Source organism: Hemitrygon akajei, chromosome 20, assembly GCF_048418815.1.
Source record: "Hemitrygon akajei chromosome 20, sHemAka1.3, whole genome shotgun sequence".
In the NCBI taxonomy this organism is placed as follows: Eukaryota; Metazoa; Chordata; class Chondrichthyes; order Myliobatiformes; family Dasyatidae; genus Hemitrygon; species Hemitrygon akajei.
The window spans coordinates 4,472,719-4,493,258 of NC_133143.1; the positions used below are offsets into that span (position 1 = coordinate 4,472,719).

General features: G+C 42.9%; 1 protein-coding gene across 1 annotated transcript in view; it reads right to left on the bottom strand.

The window, feature by feature from the left end:
- Positions 1 to 20,540, bottom strand: part of cdcp1b (CUB domain containing protein 1b) — a 106,739-nt gene that overhangs the window by 57,325 nt on the left and 28,874 nt on the right. Inside the window, exons 2-3 of the mRNA XM_073072988.1 lie at positions 10,716 to 10,928; positions 9,222 to 9,569 (exon numbers count right to left, since the gene is read on the bottom strand). Of these exons, the coding sequence (XP_072929089.1) occupies positions 9,222 to 9,569; positions 10,716 to 10,928 (561 nt within the window). The remainder of the gene's footprint in view (positions 1 to 9,221; positions 9,570 to 10,715; positions 10,929 to 20,540) is intronic.

Sequence of the window (20,540 nt, forward strand, 5' to 3'; positions counted from 1 at the left end):
TGATACTTTCCTGCATGCTTGAGTACTCAGTGGGGGGGGGGGGGAGTGCCGATCCTTTTTTGCTGGTGGGAGGGGTAGTCGTTGCTTTCCTGCTGCTTATGTATGTGAGGGGGAGCTGGAGGGGGGGCTTTGGGGTTCTAACATTTAACTGTCATTCATCCTCTGGGGCACTCCTCTGTTTTCGTGGATGGTTGCGAAGGAAAAGAATTTCAGGATATATATTGTATACATTTCTCTGACATTAAATGTACCTACTGAAACCTATGGAAATCTATAGCAGGCTGCCATCATCTGCCTGCTCTTCCTGACAGCCTGACTGCATGCTGTCTTTGCTTTTTTAAACATCTGTCCTATCCTGTGTCTCTTCACCCTGGTTTCCACCCTGCTGCCAAATTAGTTTAAACCCTCCCAAATTAGTTTAAACGCTCCCCAACAGCTCTAACAAACCTGCCCAGGAAAATATTGGTCCCTCTTGGGTTTAAGTGCAACCTGTCACTCTCGTATAGGTCATACCTCCCCCAGAAGAGATCCCAACGATCCAAGAATCTGAAGTCCTGCCCCCTGCACCAGTCTCTCAGCTGTGCATTAATTTGCTAAATAATACTGTTTCTACCCTCACTGGTGCGTGGCTGGGGCAGCAATCCTGAAATTACCACCCTGGAGGTCCTGCTTCTCAGATTTCTGCCTAGTTATCTAAAGCTGGTGAATGCAGGTTCAGTTGCAACATTTAAGAGGAGTTTGGATAAGTACTTGGATGGTTGGGTTATGGAGTGCTATAGTCCAGATGCAGGCTGATGGAAGGAGGGAGAATAACAGTTTCAGCATGGGCTACATGGACCTAGGGGCCTGTTTCTGTGTCTATGACTCTGTGACCACAACATCACTGACCACTTCTGGGAGGTTTGATAATGCTACTCAGGAAGGTTTAAATTAGTTTTGCAGGGGTCTGGAAACCAGAGCCCCAGGTCAGTAAGTGAAGGATTAGACAAGAAGGTAGATGTCAGGGAAAGTATTGGAAGGCAAAATTGAAATAACAGGTATGATGGATCGGATAGTTTGAAGAGTATACATTTTAATGCTAAGAGAATTATGGGTAAAGGTGATGAACTTAGAGCATGGATCAGTATATGGAGCTATGACATTGTGGCCATTACAGAAACTTGGCTGAGAGAGTGGAAGGAACAGGTGATTAATGTACCAAGTCTTTTGAAGTTTTAGAAAAGATAGAGAAAGAGGCATAAGTGGGGTGGGGGGGGGGGGGGGAAGAGAGTTGCACTATTAATCAGGGACAGTATCACAGCCATAATGGATGGCTCAGGCACTGTCCATTTGGGTGGAACTCAGGAATAGAGAGGGTGATGGGATTGCACTACACACTCCTCAATAGTCACTGGGACATTAAGCAACAGATATGTAAACAAATTAAGGAAATGCATAAAAATAATAGAGTTGTTGTCATGAAGGAATTTCAACTTCCCCAATATAAAATGGGATCTTCTCAGTGCAAGGAGTTTAGATGGGGCAGAATTTGTTATGTGTATCCAGGAAGGCTTCTTAAATCAATACGTGGGCGGTCCAACGAGAGGAGAGGCTGTACTGGACCTGGTGTTCGGTAATGAGCCTGGCCAAGTGACTGAACAGTTAGCAGTTAGGGAGCAGTGACCAGAACTTCTTAACTTTTAGAATAGCTATAGATAAGGATAGATATGGTTCTTGCGGGAGAGTTTTAAATTGGAGTAGGGCAAATTATGGGAGTATTAAGCAGGAACTAAGAAGAATTAATAGGGAAACCTTTTTTCTTGCAAGTCCACATCAGATATGTGGAGGGTGTTTAACGATCAATTGCAGAGAATACAGGAAAGGTATGTTCCTGTTAGAAGGAAGGATGGAGATGGAAAGATTAGTGGACCTTGGATGTTCAAAGTGGTGATGAATTTAGTCAAGAAGAAAAAGGAAATGTATGTAAAGCTTCGGAAGTTATTATCAAACAGGTCACAAGTATCTAGAAAAGAACTAAAGAACAGAATTAGGAAAGCCAGCAGGGGCCACGAAAAGTCCTTGGTAAGTAGGATTAAGGTGAATCCCAAGGCATTTTATACATACATCAAGAGCAAGAGGAAGACTAGAAAGCAGGTAGGACCACTCAAGGATAAAGAGAGAACATTTGCTTGTATGCGGAGAATGTGAGTGTGGTGTTTAATGACTACATTGTTTCAGTATTTACCAAGGAGAAGGACATAGAGGACCAGGAGGTCAATGCTAACTGCATAAATATGTTGGGGCATTTAGAGGTCAAGGAGGAGGAAGTGTAGGGCCTCCTAATTAGTATGGAGGTCGCTAAGTCTCCAGGACCTGATGGGATTTACCCCAGGTTATTGAAGGAAGCAAGAAAGAAGATTGCTGAGGCCTTGTCCAGTATTTTTGTGTCTCTTCTAGGCATAGGCAAGGACCCAGAGGACTGGTGAATGGCTAATGATGTAGCTCTAATTAAGAAGGGAAGAAGGGAATCTCCTGGGATCTACAGACTAATGAGTCTCATGTCAGTCATAGGGAAATTGTTGGAAGACATGCTTAGGAACAAGATACAAAAGCATTTGGAAACCCGTGGCATTATTAAGGAGAACCAGAATGGCTTTCTGCGGGGCAGGTTAAGTCTTACCAACTTGATTGAGTTTTTTGAGATAAGGTGACAAGAGAGATTGATGAAGATAGGGCAGTGGATGTTACCAACATGGATTTTAGTATGCCATTTGTGGAAGTCCCTCATGGGAGGCTAATCCAGAAGATTGAGATACATGGGGTCCGCAGCACATTGGCTGTTTGGATTCAGAACTGGCTTGTGCATAGAAAACAGAGGGTAATGGTTGAAACGATTTATTTGAACTGGACATCTGTAATTAATGGTGTTCTATAGGGATATGGGCTGGGACATCTGCTCTTTGTGATGTATATAAATGACCTGGGTGAAAATATAGATGGGTGGGTTAAGATGTGAGGAAGATGGAGGGATATGGACATTGTGTAGGTAGGAGTGAATACTCTTTGAGGGTTTTTGATAACTTTTTTGCTGTTTCAGCACAACATTGTGGGCCAAAAGGCTTGTTCCTGTGCTGTACTGTTCCAAGTTCTATCATCCCTTTACCACACCTCATCACTGACCACCCACAATGGAGGAGCCAGCAGAGAGAAATAGTTCTCATTGGCTAAATGAGAGGCATAGTGAAAAGGCAAGTGGCTTGGCCATTTTTGCAGTGACCAGGGCCAGGACAGAGGTATTTGAGAATACGAACACGACGCTGGAAGAACTCAGCAGGTCAGGCAGCATCCGTGAGAAAAGAGTAGCCAACGTTTCGGGCCGAGACCCTTCATCGGGAATCTGACGCCCGATTCTCGGCCCGAAACGTTGGCTACTCTTTTCTCACGGATGCTGCCTGACCTGCTGAGTTCTTCCAGCGTCGTGTACGTATTCTTTGATCCACAGCATCTGCAGTTGTAATTTGTGTTTAGAGGTATTTGAGAGTTTGGCCCGTCAAGAAGAGTGACAATTAAAAACAGGTAAGGTTGGTCACTTCAAGCTTTTTGCATTTTGAAGCAGACAGTCTGGTGATCAGGACAGTGGAGTGTTCCTCATGGAGCATGTGGGAAATCAGGCAGGCTTGAGGTTTACACCCATGGGAGGTGTGCCCAGCTGCAACTCCTGAGGGACTGGCTCAAGGAACAGGAGATAAAACTGCGATCTTCTAGGATGTTGAGAGCATCACAAACATGAGCTTTAGTGAGATGGTTACTTCAAAGATAGTTGAGTGAACACCAGGAAGATCAAAGGGTGTGCATAGACCATAGAATGTGCAAGAGTACAACACTGACAGACCCTTTGGCCATAATGTTATGCCAAACTAAGTAAACTAGCAAGTAAATGCCTATCTAGTCACTCCTGCATATACAGTATTTATACCCCTCTATTCTCTGCACATTAAGAGCCTCATAAACTCCTCTATTGTGTTTGCCTCCACAACCATTCAGACAGTGCATTCCAGACAACCACCAGTTTTTGTCTTTAAAAAAAAAACTTGCCCCGTACATCCCCTTTGAAAATACTGTCACTCACCTTAAATGCATGCCCTCTCGAATTAGATCGATATTTAAATCCTGGCGAAAGGTTACCAGTCATCGACTCCATCTATACCTCTCATAATCCTATAAGTTTCTGTCAGGATTCTCCTTAGTCTATGCTGTTCCAGAGAAAATAATCCAATTTTGGCAAACCTCTCTCCACAGAACATGCTCCCTAATCCTAGTAAACCTCTTCTACACCCTCTCCAAACCCTCAACATCCTTTCTATAATGGGCCGACGAGAATTCAATGCAGTACTCTAGATGCAGCCTATCTAGAGTTTTATAAAGCTGCAACATACTGACTCTTGAGCTCAGTGCCTCGACCAATGAAGGCAAACACGCATATGCCTTCTTTACTACTCTTTCAACCTGCCAGCCACTTCCAGGGATGTATAGATAGATAGATAGATAGATAGATAGATAGATACTTTATTCATCCCCATGGACGTATTTGCTGCACAAATCACTCTCTCACCTACATGGGGTCAGTTGTGCTGTGAGGATTACATTCCTTGACTTCTCTAGTGCCTTTAACACCATCCAGCCCAAGATCTTAAGGCACAAGCTAACGGAGATGGGAGTAGACTCTCACATGGTGGATTGGATAGTGGACTACTTGACAGATAGACCTCAGTATGTTCCATGGATGTGTACAGGATATGGAACTCCTCTGGACATCAATATTGTTAAGCTTCTTGCCATTAGCAGTGCAACGTCCCTTTACTTTGCATCTCTCAAAGTGCTGCACCTCACACTTTACCGGATTAGACTCCATCTGCCATTTCTCTGCCCATAACTGTTCTACATCCTATTGTATCCTTCGGCAATTTATATACTATCCAGAGCACCACTTATCTTTACATTGTCTCAGAACTTACTAAGTGACTTCTGCATTTTCAATCAGGTCAATTAAGTCAGTTGGCAGAGAATGGAAGAATCTCTTGTGGCCAATCCTTTTAAAATATTTATGTTGTTTTGATACTGTTAGGGTGATGACTGTTGAGGAGGAGGCAGCTGTAGCCAAGAACATGGCACAGCAACTGTGGCATAGTGAGGAAGGGTGAAGACAACCAGGACTATAGTGATAAAGGACTCAATAGTTTGGAGGGGGAATAAAGATTAGAAGTTCAGTAGCCTCAAATGGGAATTCAGGATGGTGTGTTGTCACTCTGGTGATGAGGTCAGGGATGTCTCAGAGTGGCCACAAGGGGGAGGGTGAGCAGTCAGAAGTGTACGTTGGCATTAATGACACAGGTAGAAAGGGGGGTGAGGTTCTGAGGAATGGACACAGGGAGTTAAGGAAGAGGTTAAGAAGCATGATCTCCAGGGCAGTAATCTCTGAATTGCTAACTGTGCCACTCACCAATAAGGTAACAACAGAAGAATATGGCAAATGGGTGCAAAAATGTTGCAGGGGGCTGAGGTTCAGATTTATGAACTATTGGGTCTCTTCTGGGGCAATGACAGACAGGTGCTCCTAAATAGGAAGGGGACCAATATCCTAGAAGGCAGATTTGCTTATGCTCCTAAGGTTCTTTTAAACTAGAGTGTCATGGGATGGGACTGTAGGCAGGATAGTGATAGAGAAGACACTAAAACAAATTAAACAGTGAGCAGGACTATGAGTGAGGAAAGTTGGTTGGATTAAATTGCAATTTCTTCAATCAAGCAATCTGACAGGTAAGGCAGGTAAGGCATAGATAGGTACTGTATGTTGATTTGTGATATTACAGAAACATGGCTGAGGGAAGGGTAGGCGTAGAAGCATAATGTTCCAGGATAAAGGTGCTCAAGGCAGAAATGAATAATGTATCACAGTGGAATAAAGGGAATTACAGAGGCATGAGAGAGGAGCTTGCCCAGGTGGATTGGAGAAAGATACTGGCAGGAATTACAGCAGAGCAGAGATGGCTGAAGATCTTGGGAATAGTGCAGGATAGGTATGTCCCACAGAGGCAGAAGTTATCAGATGGTAGGAGTAGGCACCATGGCTGACAAGGGAAGTTAAGGACTACATAAAAGCCAAGGAAAAGGCATGTAAGGTAGCAAAAATGAGTGGCAAGTTGGATGATTGAGAAACATAAAATCCAACAAAAGGCAACTAAAAAGCTGTAAGAAGGGGAAAGATTAAATGTGAGGGCAGACTAGCCAAATAATATAAAGCAGGACACCTTTTTTTATTATATAAAGAGTAAAAGGAAGGTGAGAGTTGATATTGGACCACTGGAAAATGATGCTGGTGAGGTAGTATTAGGGGGACAAAGAAATGGCATATGAACTTAATGGGTACTTTGCATCAGTCTCCACTGTGGAAGACACTAGCAGCGTGCCAGAGGTCCATGAGTGATGGGGAGTGTCATTACTATTACAAAGGAAAAAGTGCTGGGCAAACTCAAAGGTCTTCAGGTGGACAAGTCACCTGGACCAGGTGGACCACATCCCAGAGTCCTGAGAGAGGTTGCTGAAGAGATAGTGGATGCATTGGTCATGAACTTTCAAGAATCACTTGATTCTGGCATGGTCCCGGAGGACTGGAAGATTACAAATGTCACTCCACTCTTTAAGAAGAGAGAAAGGCAAAAGATAGGAAATTATAGGCCAGTTAGCCTAACCTCAATGATTGGGAAAGTGTTGGTAGTAAGGATGAGGTTTTGGGGTACTTGGAGACTAATGATGAAATAAGCCAAAGTAGGCATGGTTTCTGTAAAGGAAAATCCTGCCTGTCAAATCTGTTCGTGTTCTTCGAGGAAGTAGCAAGCAGGGTGGACAAAGGAGAGGATGTCATTTACTTGGAGAGTGGATGTCATTTACTTGGATTTTCAGAAGTCATTTGATGAGGTGCCACACGAGGCTGTTTAGCAAGATAAAACCCTATGGCATTGCAGGAAAGGTACTGGCATCAATAAAGGAATGGCTGACAGCCAGGTGGCAGCGATTGGAAATAAGAGGGGCCTTTTCTGGTTGGCTGCCAGTGACTAGAGGTGTTCCTCAGGGGGTCACTATTGGGACAGCTACTTTTCACATTGTCAATGATTAAGATTTGATGGTTTTGTTGCAAAGTTTGTAGATGATACAAAGATAGGTGGAGGGGTAGGTAGTGCTGAGGAAGCAATGCAATTGCAGCAAGACTAAGACGAACTGGAAGAATGGGCAAAAAGGTGGCAGATGGAATACAATGTTGGGAAAGATAAGATAATACATTTTGGTAAAGGGAACAATAGTATTGACTATTATCTAAATGGGGAGAAGGTTCAAACATCAGGAGTACAGAGGGACTTAGGAGTCCTCGTGCAAGACCCTCAGAAGGTTAATTTACAGGTTGAATCTGTGGTAAAGAAAGCAAATGCAATGTTGGCATTTATTTCAAGGGGAAATTAAATACTAAAGCAAGGATATAATGCTGAGCTTTTATAAGACACTAGTCAGGTCATACTTGGACTATTGTCAACAGCTTTGGACCCCATATCTCAGAAAGGATGTGTTGTCATTGGAGACAGTCCAGAGGAGGTTCAAGAGGATGATTCTGGAAATGAATGGGTTAACTTATGAAGAGTTTTTGGCAGCTTTGGGTCTGTACTCACTGGAACTTAGAAGCATATGAGAGGATCTCATTGAAACCTATTGACTGCTGAAAGGAATAGATAGGGTTTCCTACGGTGGAGGTATCTAGAACTAAAGGGCATAGTTCAAAACTGAGGGGTAACCCTTTAAAACAGAGGTAAGGAGGAATTTTTTAGCCAGGGAGTAGAATGCTCTGCTACAGACTGTGGTGGAGGTCAAGTCTGTGCGTATATTTAAGGTGGAAGCTATTCGTTTCCTGATCAGTCAGGGCATCAAAGGATATGGCGAGAAGGCAGGTGTACGGGGTTGAGTGGGATCCAAGATCATCCATGATAGAATGGCAGAGCAGACGATGGGCTGAATGGCCCAATTCTGCTCCTATGTCTTATGGTCTAAAGAAGAAGGAGTGAAGAGAGGATGAGGAGTTGCTTTTTTGATTACAAGGAATACTACAGCAGAGATTACTGCAGGATCAGCCGGTAAGGCTTTATGGATAGAGCTCAGAAACAGGAAGGGGATGATTACCCTTTTGGAATTGTGATATAGATCCCCAAGTAGTCTTTGGGAATGAAAGGAACAAATTTGCAGGGAGACTGCAGAGAGTTTAAGAATAAAGATGTCATATTACAAGACTTTAACTTGCCTAACATTGACTGGGATTGCCAAAGTGCTAAAGGTCTAGATGAGGTGGAATTTATCCAGTGTATTCAGGAAAACTTCCTCAGGCAGCATATAGAGGGACCTACCAGGGAAGGGGCAAGGCTTCATCTCTCCTGGGAAGGGCAAGTGACTGAGGTAATAGTAAGGAAGCATTTTAGGGCTAGTGACAATATTTCCATTAGTTTTACAATACTTATGCAAGGAGCAGAACTGGATCATGTGTTTGACTACTGAATTGGGGCAAGTTAAATTTAGACAAGAGGTTGCAGTGGTTGATTTGGGCCTGGATACTTGCAGGTAAAGGGGCATCTAGCAAATGGGAGGTTTTTAAAAAGGTAAGATAGCTAGTTTTCAAGAACTCAATATTCCTGTTAAAGTAAAAGGCAAAGCTGCTGGGTGTGGGAACCCTAGATATTGTAACTTTAATCAAGAAAAAGGAGGCTTGGCTCAGATATGGGCAGTTGGGATCAAGTGAGTCAATGAAGTTACAGAGGGTGATGTATACTCAAGAAGGAAATTAGGAGAGCCTAGAGGGGCATGAGATAGTTTTTGGCAGAGAAAATAGTTTTTTTTTTAAAGTATAGAAAGGGGAAAAGAGTGACCAGGGAGAAAATAGAGCCTCTCAAAGAATAAAATGGAAATCAGTAAGGGAGCCATTAGAGATGGACAAAAATCTCAATGCTTATTTCTTTTCTGCTTTTACCATGGTGTATGATATGAAGACTTGGTCAAATTAACTCTCCATTTCCCTCCAAGACTCTATTAAAATAGACAGGAATGCTCACCAGCTTGGAAGGAACAGGAAGAAACAGACAGACAGACAACAAAACCAGAAAGACTTGTTATAAAACTTATTTCAAGGCGTAAAAGCAATATGTACGTACTTTTTATAGGTGATACAAAAGAAAGTTCAAATCCTGGATCATCAATCATTGTGGACCAAGGAACCTCAAGGGCTATCAGTGTTCTGCCTTGAATCTTCAGATTGTAAATAGTCCCATTCTTACAAAAGGTACCAACAAGTACTTCCTTTTTATTGTCATAACTGACATGTCCTTTAATTGTGTACTTCACCAAGTCTGGACAATGGCCAGAGACCATCTGTTGCAGGCGATTCTGAGGAAACCTCATCCACACTCCAACGTTGTAAGGCACATTGATGGCCCAGATGTATGTAGTGTTCAACCTCGGGAGATTTTGAGGTAGAAGATCTTCAAGGTCATCAGCTTTAGCTGTTACAAGAAAAAGTAAACACTCAGCTTTGGAAATGACAGGCTCATTTTATCTAAACTGTATGACGGAAGGTGGGAGAGGTGAAGGAGAATATAACTACTGATTTCCCCCCTCACCTCTGTAGATCTGCAGACTCAAACCAGAACAAACTTTTCCTAGGTTTGCAGCAAAAACTTTTATGCAGAGCTTCACAAATACAGGTAACCAAAAACTTAGAGTTGGGTTTTAAGTAATATTTAAAGGATGAGGGTGAGGTGGAGGACTTATGTTGAGAATTCCAGAGCTTGCAGTCTTGGCTGCCCATGATAGAAGATTTTAAAAATGTTAACTTAATGTTGTCCTAACTCCGCCATGGGTGGTCCCAAGCCCATTTGAGAAAGGTGGAGGGTTGGCATTGAGCCATAAAATAATAGTGCTAAAGAAATGCCAACAGAAGCTCCAAAGACCTCATCCCTGGGAGAAGAACGATACACCAAGAGGATGGGCTACACCCAGGAAAACTTGAAAGACTGGCTCAGGAGAGAGGACTTGGGCAAGCTGCTGTCAGTGGCCGATGTTCCATAGGGGTGACAGGCTTAAGAAGAAGAAGAAGAAAGGTCAGCACTTGGGAAATTTGGAGGTGGAAAGAGATTGCAGAGATGCGACCTACCCATCCTAGCGACCACTGATTGACATGACACTCCAAAGACAGATTTTTCCTCTGAAGGAGCATTTCCAGCATCTTTAGTCTTTTTTATTTTAAATAGTGCAAGTGATTTGTGAAGAAATGTTTTCTAATTGCAATAGTTTAGATGATCTGATTAATGAAAACAGTTTTTACCAGCCCTTTCTTGAAAATTTTGATCAAAATATCCCTTGAGTGTATACATTTCAGAGAATACAATCCTGGGTTGTTTAATCTTCTGTAATTTAACACTGGTTCCATATATGATTACTTTTGGCAAATCTATGTTTCCTTGCTCCTGGTCAAAATTTCATCCTTGTTAGCTGACCCCTGTGCTACAGGGGGTGGACCTTTAATTACTTTTTGTACTGTTCCATGGCATTTGAAGGATCTAATGATGTTAGGTCTCCTTGGGTATCTCGCAACACTGTGTTCCATTAGAAGCTGACGTTAACTGTCATTGAACATATCTCATCCTCACCAATATCTTTCTTAACTTCCATGATGAAGTGGTGCTCGGGATCACTGCAGGTGAAGTTGAAGAACAGGGTGTCTCCTGGAAGGATCTGATACTCTGAAGAACAATCCCCTTCCCTGGTACACATTTGGCATTCAGTAAGGCTCAGGTTGCCTGTTGCTTGTCTGATGTTGATTGTCACACCTTGGTCAGTAGTGACTGAAATCATTCCAGCACCTGTTCAGAAAATCAGACCCAAACAGTTAGTTTCCTTAAGATAAAGGTAGCAGTGCTCCAGTGTTGACGGAGGTTCTATACATTAGGCAGAATATGTTCTACTCTCCGTTATGCTAAAAAATTGGCAACTTGCAGTTACATGGCATTGTTATTTGAAAATTTTGACCAAATATATTTTATAAGAGCCAAGTCAAACAAAAAGAGCAGAAGACATTAGCAGAGACATTTTAAGATGCACCTTAAAGGAGTGAAGGGAGATAGAGGGGCTTAGTCACACAGCACAGAAAGAGTCCCTTCGGCCCACTATCTCCATGTTGACCATCAAGTAACATTCTTTACTCATCCAATAGATCAACATTTGGTCTGTAGACCCCTCTGCTTCGATGATTTGTGCATATCTTAGTATTTCTTCAAAGTTGTGAGAGTCTCCACCCTTCAGGCAGTATATTCCATGTTCCAACCATCCGCTAGATGATAGTTACCCCTAAGAATCTCTTCTGCTCATCTTAAACCAAGGCTAGGAGTAAAAATATGTGTCCCTCGTAACTTTGTACACCCAATCAGGTCACCCCTTTGCTGCCACTCCAAAAAAACAAAGCCGGCCTCTTCAGCTGCAAAACTGAAAGGCAATGACACAGCGAACCCCTTCTGTATCCTCTCCTGTTTCTTTATCCTTCATATTGAGTGACGACCATAATTGCATGCAGTGCTTCATGGTGTGACCTTACCAATGTTTATAAAGTTACAACATACGTGTGTCACCTGTAAATTCACTAAATCATTAATGTATGTAACAAACATTAAGGGTCTTGGCACTGATCCCGGTGGCAGACCACTAATCACAGGCTTCCAATCAGAAAAGCTTCCATGCCCATCACCTCTATCGTCGATCATCAGGCCAACGTGCCAAATCGTTCTGGATATCATCCACTGCGACAAGAACCAAGGCAGCCATTTGCACTTGTTTTATTTTCCTTTAGCTACCTCAGATCCACTCATCATGCATCAGGGCAATTTACAACAATCTTTCAGAAGTGGAAGGAAATCAGATTTTCCTGGGGAAACCCACCAGTCACAGATTCTACACAGATGGGACCTTGCTGTCCAGTCCAAGTGGCTATGCTATTAGAAGTGGGAAAAGCAAGAAGCAACCACTTGGTCCCCTGCACTTGTCAAGATGGCTGATCTTCTATCTCAGTGCCACCTTATGGATTATCCATTGGTTATTTTATATTCAAAAAATTACTAATCTCTTGTTTTGAATTAACACAATTAATTGAACTTCAACAGACTTCTAGGCCATGGAATTTTAAAGATTCATCACCTTGCTGTTTCTCTGCACCGCAGATCCAGGACAAAATGATTTGCTTAACTGACATCCCCCCCTCACCACCACCATCTTAAGCACTCTCCCTCTCATCCACTGGTCCCCATGGCTGGTGAATGCACTGCTTGCAAAATTCACTGCAGTGCTTCAACCAGGCTCTTCCCCAAGGACAGCAAGTGCAGGATTCCCCTCTGAGTCACACATTGTGCTAACCTGGCAAACTATTGCTGGTCCTTCATCATCACTGTGTCTAAACCCTGGAACTCCCTTTCCAACAGAACCTTCACTAGAAGGACTGCAGTGGTTCACCCTCACCTTCTCTCAAACAGTTAAGGTTGGGCAATAAATGCTGGGCAGGTCAATTGCACCTGGAACATGAAAAACAGGATCACAAGTGATCCTGGAGAATGGAGAAACAGGAGGTGAACCAGCCTCAGTAATCTGTTAATTTTTGAATTTACATGCAGGATGTTCCACCACAGAGGGTTTTCCTACTATAGGAAGAATATTATTAAATTGCAGAATGAAGTTTAGTAACATCTTTCCTATAATGGAGGATGCAGAAATGATTTACAAGGATGCTTACATAGAGAGCGGTGGGTGTGTAGAACTCCTTGCCAGGTTGGTGGTAAAGGCAGATACATAAGGAGCATTAAGAAACTCTTAGATAGGCACATAGATGATAGAAAAATAGAGGGCTACATTGGTGGGAAGGGTTAAATTGATCTTAGAGTAGAACAAAAGGTTGGCACAACATTAAGGACCAAAGGACCACATTACCACTGTGTTGGAATGTATTTTCTACGTTCAATGTAATAGGTTGGTGTTTTCTGCTTTCAGTGGGAAAACAGCTTAGTAAATAGGAACCAAAACTACAAGGTTTCTCAGCAGGACAATGGGCAAAACACTGACTGTACCCACTCCGAGCACATCACACAACCCTGACATACTCTGCCAAAAATGTGCCCATCCTAACTCTACCTTATTGAGAGAAAAAGCCTACTATGTTTCAAACCTGTTCTGCTGGCATAAAAGGGAGATAGGCTGGAGTAGCCATTTTGAAAGAGGTTTGGTTTGAGTCTTAGCTGTGGTGTTTGAAGTCAAAGTGCTGTTCAGCTCTGATTGCTCTATAAAAAGAAATACATGGACACTTTGGAGAGGGTGATTAGAAAGGAATGTGTAGTGAGTAGAGGTTGGACGAATGAGGGCTGTTTACTCTTGAGGGGATACCTGATATACGTGTATAAGACTGTGAGAGGCTGTTAATATCTGCTCCCTAGCTTTGAACTGTAATACTAGAGAGCATGCATTTAAGTTTGTGGGTGTAAGTTCAAAAGAGATGTGTAGAGCAAGTTCTTCTATACAGAGAGTGGGAGATGCCTGGAATGCCATTGGAGGGGTGGAGGCGTGTGAAAGAGGCTCTTAAGAGGCTCGTAGATAGGCACAGAGAATGGTGGGCTATTCACATCGGTGCAGAGAATGGGTGAATTGGTACAGGGAACCCGTTCAGCTGATACAATATCCACATCCTTCTTATCCTTTTTAAATTGAAGCAAGAGAAGCCATTTTTTTTTACTGATCAGGGAAAAGAGGTTAGACTGCAAAGGGACATGACATAGCACGCCAAAGGTTTGAAAAAAAACCAGCCATATACAGCATCCATCATCGTAGCAGACTGAGTCAGAGTGGAACGGCTTTGGCTCAACAGGTTCCGGTAAGTTTTGTTTCGTTTGTTTAGAGTAGAGAGAATTCCAGGCAGGTTGCTGGAATGCTCCTCATACAGAATGTCTGAAGTCAGGGAGACCTCCAGTGTCGATAGTTAGAGGTACAGACAGCAGGTTCTGTGGTTGTGACAGAGACTCCCGGATGGTTTGTTGCCTCCCGGGTGCCAGGGTCAGGGATGTCTCTGATCACGCGCACAGCATTCTGAAATGGGAGGGTGAGCAGCCGGACGTCATTGTACACATCGGTGCCAATGACGCAGGAAGAAAGAGTGAGGAGGTCCTGAAGAGTGAGTATAAAGATCTTGGTAGGAAGTTAAAAAGCAGGACCTCGAGGGTGGTAATCTCAGGATTGCTACCTGTGCCACGTGCCAGTGAGGGTAAGAGTAGGATGCTCTGGAGGATGAACACGTGGCTGAGGAACTGGTGTAGGGGGCAGGGTTTCAGATTTCAGGATCACTGGGACCCCTTCTGGGGCAGGTGGGACCTGTACAAGAGAAACGGGTTACACCTGAACTACAGGGGGACCAATATCCTTGCAGGGAGGTTTGTTAGTGCTATTGGGGTGGGTTTAAACTAGATTTACACGGGAATGGGAACCAGAGTGCCAGATTAGATAGTGGAGCGGGGGTAAAAATAAATGATGTTAAAGTTTCATGCAAAGTCACAAATAGAAGGGTTGTGTGTGGTGGTAATAATCTTCTGAGGTGTGTCTATTTCAATGCGAGGAGTATTGTGGGGGAGGCTGACAAGCTGAGGGTATGGATTGACATGTGGGATTATGACATTGTAGCCATTACTAAAATTTGGTTACAGGAGGGTCAGGACTGGCAGCTTAATGTTCCAGGGTTCCAATGTTTCAGACATGATAGAGGCAGAGGGATGAAGGGTGGGGGGTGGGGGTGGCATTGCTAGTCAGGGAAAATATTACAGCAGTGCTCAGGCAGGACAGATTAGAGGGCTTGTCTACCGAGGCCATATGGGTGGAGCTGAGAAACAGGAAAGGTATGACCACATTAATGAGGTTGTATTATAGACCACCCAATAGTCAGCGAGAATTGGAGAAGCAAATCTGCAGAGAGATAGCAGACAACTGCAGGAAACATAAAGTTGTGATAGTAGGGGATTTTAATTTTTCACATATTCATTGGGACTCCCATACTGTTAAAGGTCTAAATGGGTTAGAGTTTGTAAAATGTGTTCTGGAAAGTTTTCTAAATCAATATATAGAGGTATCAACTAGAGAGGATGCAGTATTAGATCTCCTATTAGGAAATGAGTTAGGACAGGTGACGGAAGTGTGTGTAGGGGAACACTTTGGATCCAGTGATCATAACACCATTAGTTTCAACTTGATCATGGATAAAGATAGATCTGGTCCTCGGGTTCAGGTTCTGAACTGGAAAAAGGCCAAATTTGAAGAAATGAGAAAGGATCTAAAAAGGGTGGATTGGGACAGGTTGTTCTCTGGCAGGGATGTGATTGGTAAGTGGGAGGCCTTCAAAGGAGAAATTTTGAGAGTGCGGAGTTTGTATGTTCTTGTCAGGATTAAAGGCAAAGTGAATAAGAATAAGGAACCTTGGTTCTCTAGGGATATTGGAGCTCTGATAAAGAAGAAGAGAGAGATGTATAACATGTATAGGAAACGGAGCAAATAAGGTATACTTGAGGAGTATAAAAAGTGCAAAAAAAACTTAAGAAATCAGGAGGGCTAAAAGAAGACATGACGTAGCTTTGGCAGTCAAGGTGAAGGATAATCTAAAGAGCTTCTACAGGTATATTAAGAGTTAAAGGATAGTAAGGGATAAAATTGATCCTCTTGAAGATCAGAGTGGTCGGCTATGTATGGAACCAAAAGAAATGGGGGAGATCTTAAATGGGTTTTTTGCATCTGTATTTATGAAGGAAACTGGCATGGAGCCAATGGAAATAAGGCAAACAAGTACTGAGGTCATGGAACCTATGCAGATTGAAGAGGAGGAAGTGCTTGCTATCTTGAGGCAAATCAAAGTAGATAAATCCCCAGGACCTGACAGGGTATTCCCTCGGACCTTGAAAGAAACTAGTGTTGAAACTAGTGTTGAAATTGCAGGGGCCCTGGCAGAAATATTTAAAATGTCGGTATCTACGGGTGAGGTGCCGGAGGATTGGAGGATAGCTCATGATCTAATACCAATGATCATGATCTATGGTGCATAGTTCCCTGAAGGTGGAATCTCATGTGGATCAGGTGGTGAAGAAATTTTTTGGTATGCTGGCCTTTATAAATCAGAGCATTGAATATAGGAGTTGGGATATAATGTTAAAATTGTACAAGGCATTGGTAAGGCCGAATTTGGAGTATTGTGTACAGTTCTGGTCACCGAATTATAGGAAAGATGTCAACAAAATAGAGAGAGTACAGAGAAGATTTACTAGAATGGTACCTGCGTTTCAGCACCTAAGTTACAGGGAAAGATTGACCAAGTTAGGTCTTTATTCTTTGGAGCATAGAAGGTTGAGGGGGGACTTGACAGAGGTATTTAAAATTATGAGGGGGATAGATAGAGTTGATGTGGATAGGCTTTTTCCATTGAGAGTAGGGGAGATTCAAACAAGAGGATATGAGTTGAGAGTTAGGGGGCAAAAGTTTAGGGGTAACACGAGGGGGAATTTCTTTACTGAGAGAGTGGTAGCTGTGTGGAACGAGCTTCCAGTAGAAGTGGTAGAGGCAGGTTTGATATTATCATTTAAAGTAAAATTGGATAGGTATATGGACAGGAAAGGAATGGAGTGTTATGGGCTGAGTGCAGGTCGGTGGGACTAGGTGAGAGTAAGCGTTCAGCACGAACAAGAAGGACCGAGATGTCCTGTTTCCATGCTGTAATTGTTATATGGTTATATGTTTTTCCATTGTTTAAAAAAGGCTCTAAAATTAATCTGGGAAATTATAGGCCAGTAAGTTTGACATTGGTAGTAGGTAAATTATTGAAAGGAGTACTAAGAGATAGGATCTACAAGTCTTTAGATAGACAGGGATTTATTAGGGAGAGTCAACATGGCTTTGTGCGTGGTAGGTCATGTTTAACCAATCTATTAAGAGTTTTTCGAGGAAGTTATCAGGAAAGTGGATGAAGGGAAGGCAGTGGATGTTGTCTACATGGACTTCAGTAAGGCCTTTGACAAGGTCCCACATGGGAGGTTAGTTAGGAAGATTCAATCACTAGGTATACATGGTGAGGTAGTAAATTGGATTAGACATTGGCTGAATGGGAGAAGTCAGACAGTGGTAGTGGAGGACTGCTTCTCTGAGTGGAGGCCTGTGACTAGTGGTGTGCCACAGGGATTAATGCTGGGTCCATTGTTATTTGTCATCTATATCAATGATCTGGATGATAATATGGTAAATTGGATCAGCAAATTTGCTGATAATACAAAGATTGGAGGTGTAGTGGACAGTGAGGAAGGTTTTCAAAGCTTGCAGAGGGATTTGGACCAGCTGGACAAATGGGCTGAAAAATGGCAGATGGAGTTCAATGCAGACAAGTGTGAGGTGTTGCACTTTGGAAGGACAAACCAAGGTAGAACATACAAGGTAAAGATTGAGGGGGGATCTTATTGAAACGTATAAAATTCTAAAGGGATTGGACTGGCTAGATGCAGGAAGATTGTTCCCGATGTTGGGGAAGTCCAGAACGAAGGATCACAGTTTAAGGATAAAGGGGAAGCCTTTTAGGACCGAGATGAGGAAAAACTTCTTCACACGGAGAGTGGTGAATCTGTGGAATTCTCTGCCACAGGAAACAGTTGAGGCCGGTTCATTGGCTATATTTAAGAGGGAGTTAGATATGGCCCTTGTGGCTAAAGGGATCAGGGGGTATGGGGAGAAAGCAGGTACAGGGTTCTGAGTTGAATGATCAGCCATGATCATACTGAATGGCGGTGCAGGCTTGAAGGGCCGAATGGCCTACTCCTGCACCTATTTTCTATGTTTCTATGTAAATGGTAGGGCACTGAGGAGTGCAGTAGAACAGAGGGATCTGGGAGTACAGATGCAAAATTCCCTAAAAGTGGCGTCACAGGTAGATAGGATAGTAAAGAGAGCTTTTGGTATATTGGCCTTTATAAATCAAAGTATTGAGTATAAGAGTTGGAATGTTAAGGTGAGGTTGTATAAGGCATTGGTGAGGCCGAATTTGGAGCATTGTGTACAGTTTTGGTCACCTAATTACAGGAAGGATATTAATAAGGTTGAAAGAGTGCAGAGAAGGTTTACAAGGATGTTGCCGGGACTTGAGAAACTGAGTTACAGAGAAAGGTTGAACAGGTTAGGACTTTATTAGACCTGCTCTGCATGCCTTACACCTATGACAGTGTGGCTAAAACCACATACAGGTTTGCTGATGACCCCGCTGTTGTGGTAATGAATCAGCATACAGAAGGAAGACTGAAAATTCGGCTGAGTGGTGTCATAACAGCACCTCTTACTCAATGTCAGAAAGACCAAGGAACTGATTGTAAACTTCAGGAGAGGGAAACCAGAGGTCCGTGATCCAGTCCTGATCAGAGGATCAAAGGTGGAGATAGTGAGCAACTTTAAATTCTTGGGTGTTACTATTTCAGATCTGTCCTGGACACAGCATGCAAATACAATTGCGAAGAAAGCACAACAGTGCCTCTTCTTCCTTAGGAATATGCGGAGATTCAGCTTGACAACTAAAACTTTGACGAAGTTCCTTTGATGTGTAAAGGAGAGTGTATTGACTGACTGGTATGGAAACACCAATGCCTCTGACTGGAAATCCCTGCAGAAGGGACTGGATTCAGCCCAGTACATCACAGGTAAAGTCCTGTCGACTATCAGCATATTTACATAAAATGCTGTTATAGCAAAGCAGCATCTATCATCAGAGATCTTCATCACCCAAGCCATGTTCTTTTCTCACTGCTGCCATCAGGTAGAAGACCATAAGACCATACAAAACAGGAGCAGAATTCGGCCATTTGGCCCATCAAGTCTGCTTCAGCATTTCATCATAGCTGATCCAATTTTCTTCAGAGCCCCAATTTCCTGCCTTCTCCCCATATCCCTTCATGCCTTGACAAATAAAGAATCTAGTAACCTCTGCCCTAAGTGTACATAAAGTCTTGACCTCCACAGCTGCTTGTGGCAACAAATTCCACAGATTCACCACACCATAGTTAAAGAAAGTTCTCCGTCTCCATTCTAAAGCGATGCTCCTCTATTCTAAGACTGTCCTCTGATCTTAGACTCTCCCAAAATGGGAAACATCCTCCCCACATTCACTTTTTCAACGTCTTTCACCATTCAATAGGTTTCAATGAGGTTGTGGTAAACTATGTATACCCATCTGGACACACCCCTCTGCTGACTGCTCCTGTGGCTCCTCCCACAGACCCCTGTATAAAGGTGATTGGGGCACTGCTTCTCCCTCCTCCCTCAGTCTCCAGGATGTTGTGGTCTCGTTTGCTGCTAATAAAAGCCTTTCGTTCACCTCCCATCTCCGAGAGTTATTGATGGTGCATCAGAGGTCAACCCTCGATCTTCTGAATTCTAAAGAACACAGACCCAGAGCCATCAAGTACTCTTCATAGGAAAAGCCATTCAATCCTAGAAAAATTTTTGTGAATCTTCTTTGAACCCTCTCCAGTTTCATCACATCCTTTCTAAGAGGACAAATCGGATCACAATACTTCAAGTGAGGTCTCACCAGTGCTTTATACATCATCAACATTACATCCTTGCTTTAATATTCTAGCCCTCTTCTAATGAATGCTAACATTGCACTTGCCTTTCTCACCATAGAATCAACCTGCAAATTAACCTTTAAGGAACCCTTTGTGCCTGGCTTTTTGAATTCTCTCTCCATTTAGAAAATATTCAACCCTTTCACTTCTACCAAAATGCGTGATCATACACTTTTTGACACTGTATCTATCTGCCATTTCTTTGCCCATTCTCCTAATCTGTCTAAGTCCTTCTGTATCTTATCTCCTTCCTCAAAACTACCTGCCCCTCCACCTATCTTCATATTGCCTGCAAACTTTGCAACAAAGCCATCAATTCCGTCATCCAAATCATTGACATATAATGAAAAAAGAATCAGTCCCAACACAGAACCCTGTAGAACACCACTAATCACTGACAGTCAGCCAGAAAAGGTTCCCTCTGGCCTCTGACAATCAGCCACCACTTTATCCATGCTTGAATCTTTCTTGTACTACCATGGGCTTGTAGCTTGTTAAGCAGCCTCGAGTAGCACCTTGTCAAAGGCCTTCTGAAAATCCAATATCAACTAATTCTCCTTTGTCTATCCTGCTTGATATTTCTTCAAAGAATTCCAACAAATTTGTCAGGCAAGGTTTTCCTTTGAAGAAACCATGCTAATTATAGCCTATTTTATCACATGCCTCCAAGTACCCTGAGACCTCATCCTTAATAATCGACTCCAACATCTTCCCAACCACTGAGGTCAGACTTACTGAAGGTACAAGAACCTCAGGACTCACATCACCAGGTTCAAGAACAGTTACTACCCCTCTGCCATCAGGCTGTTGAACAAA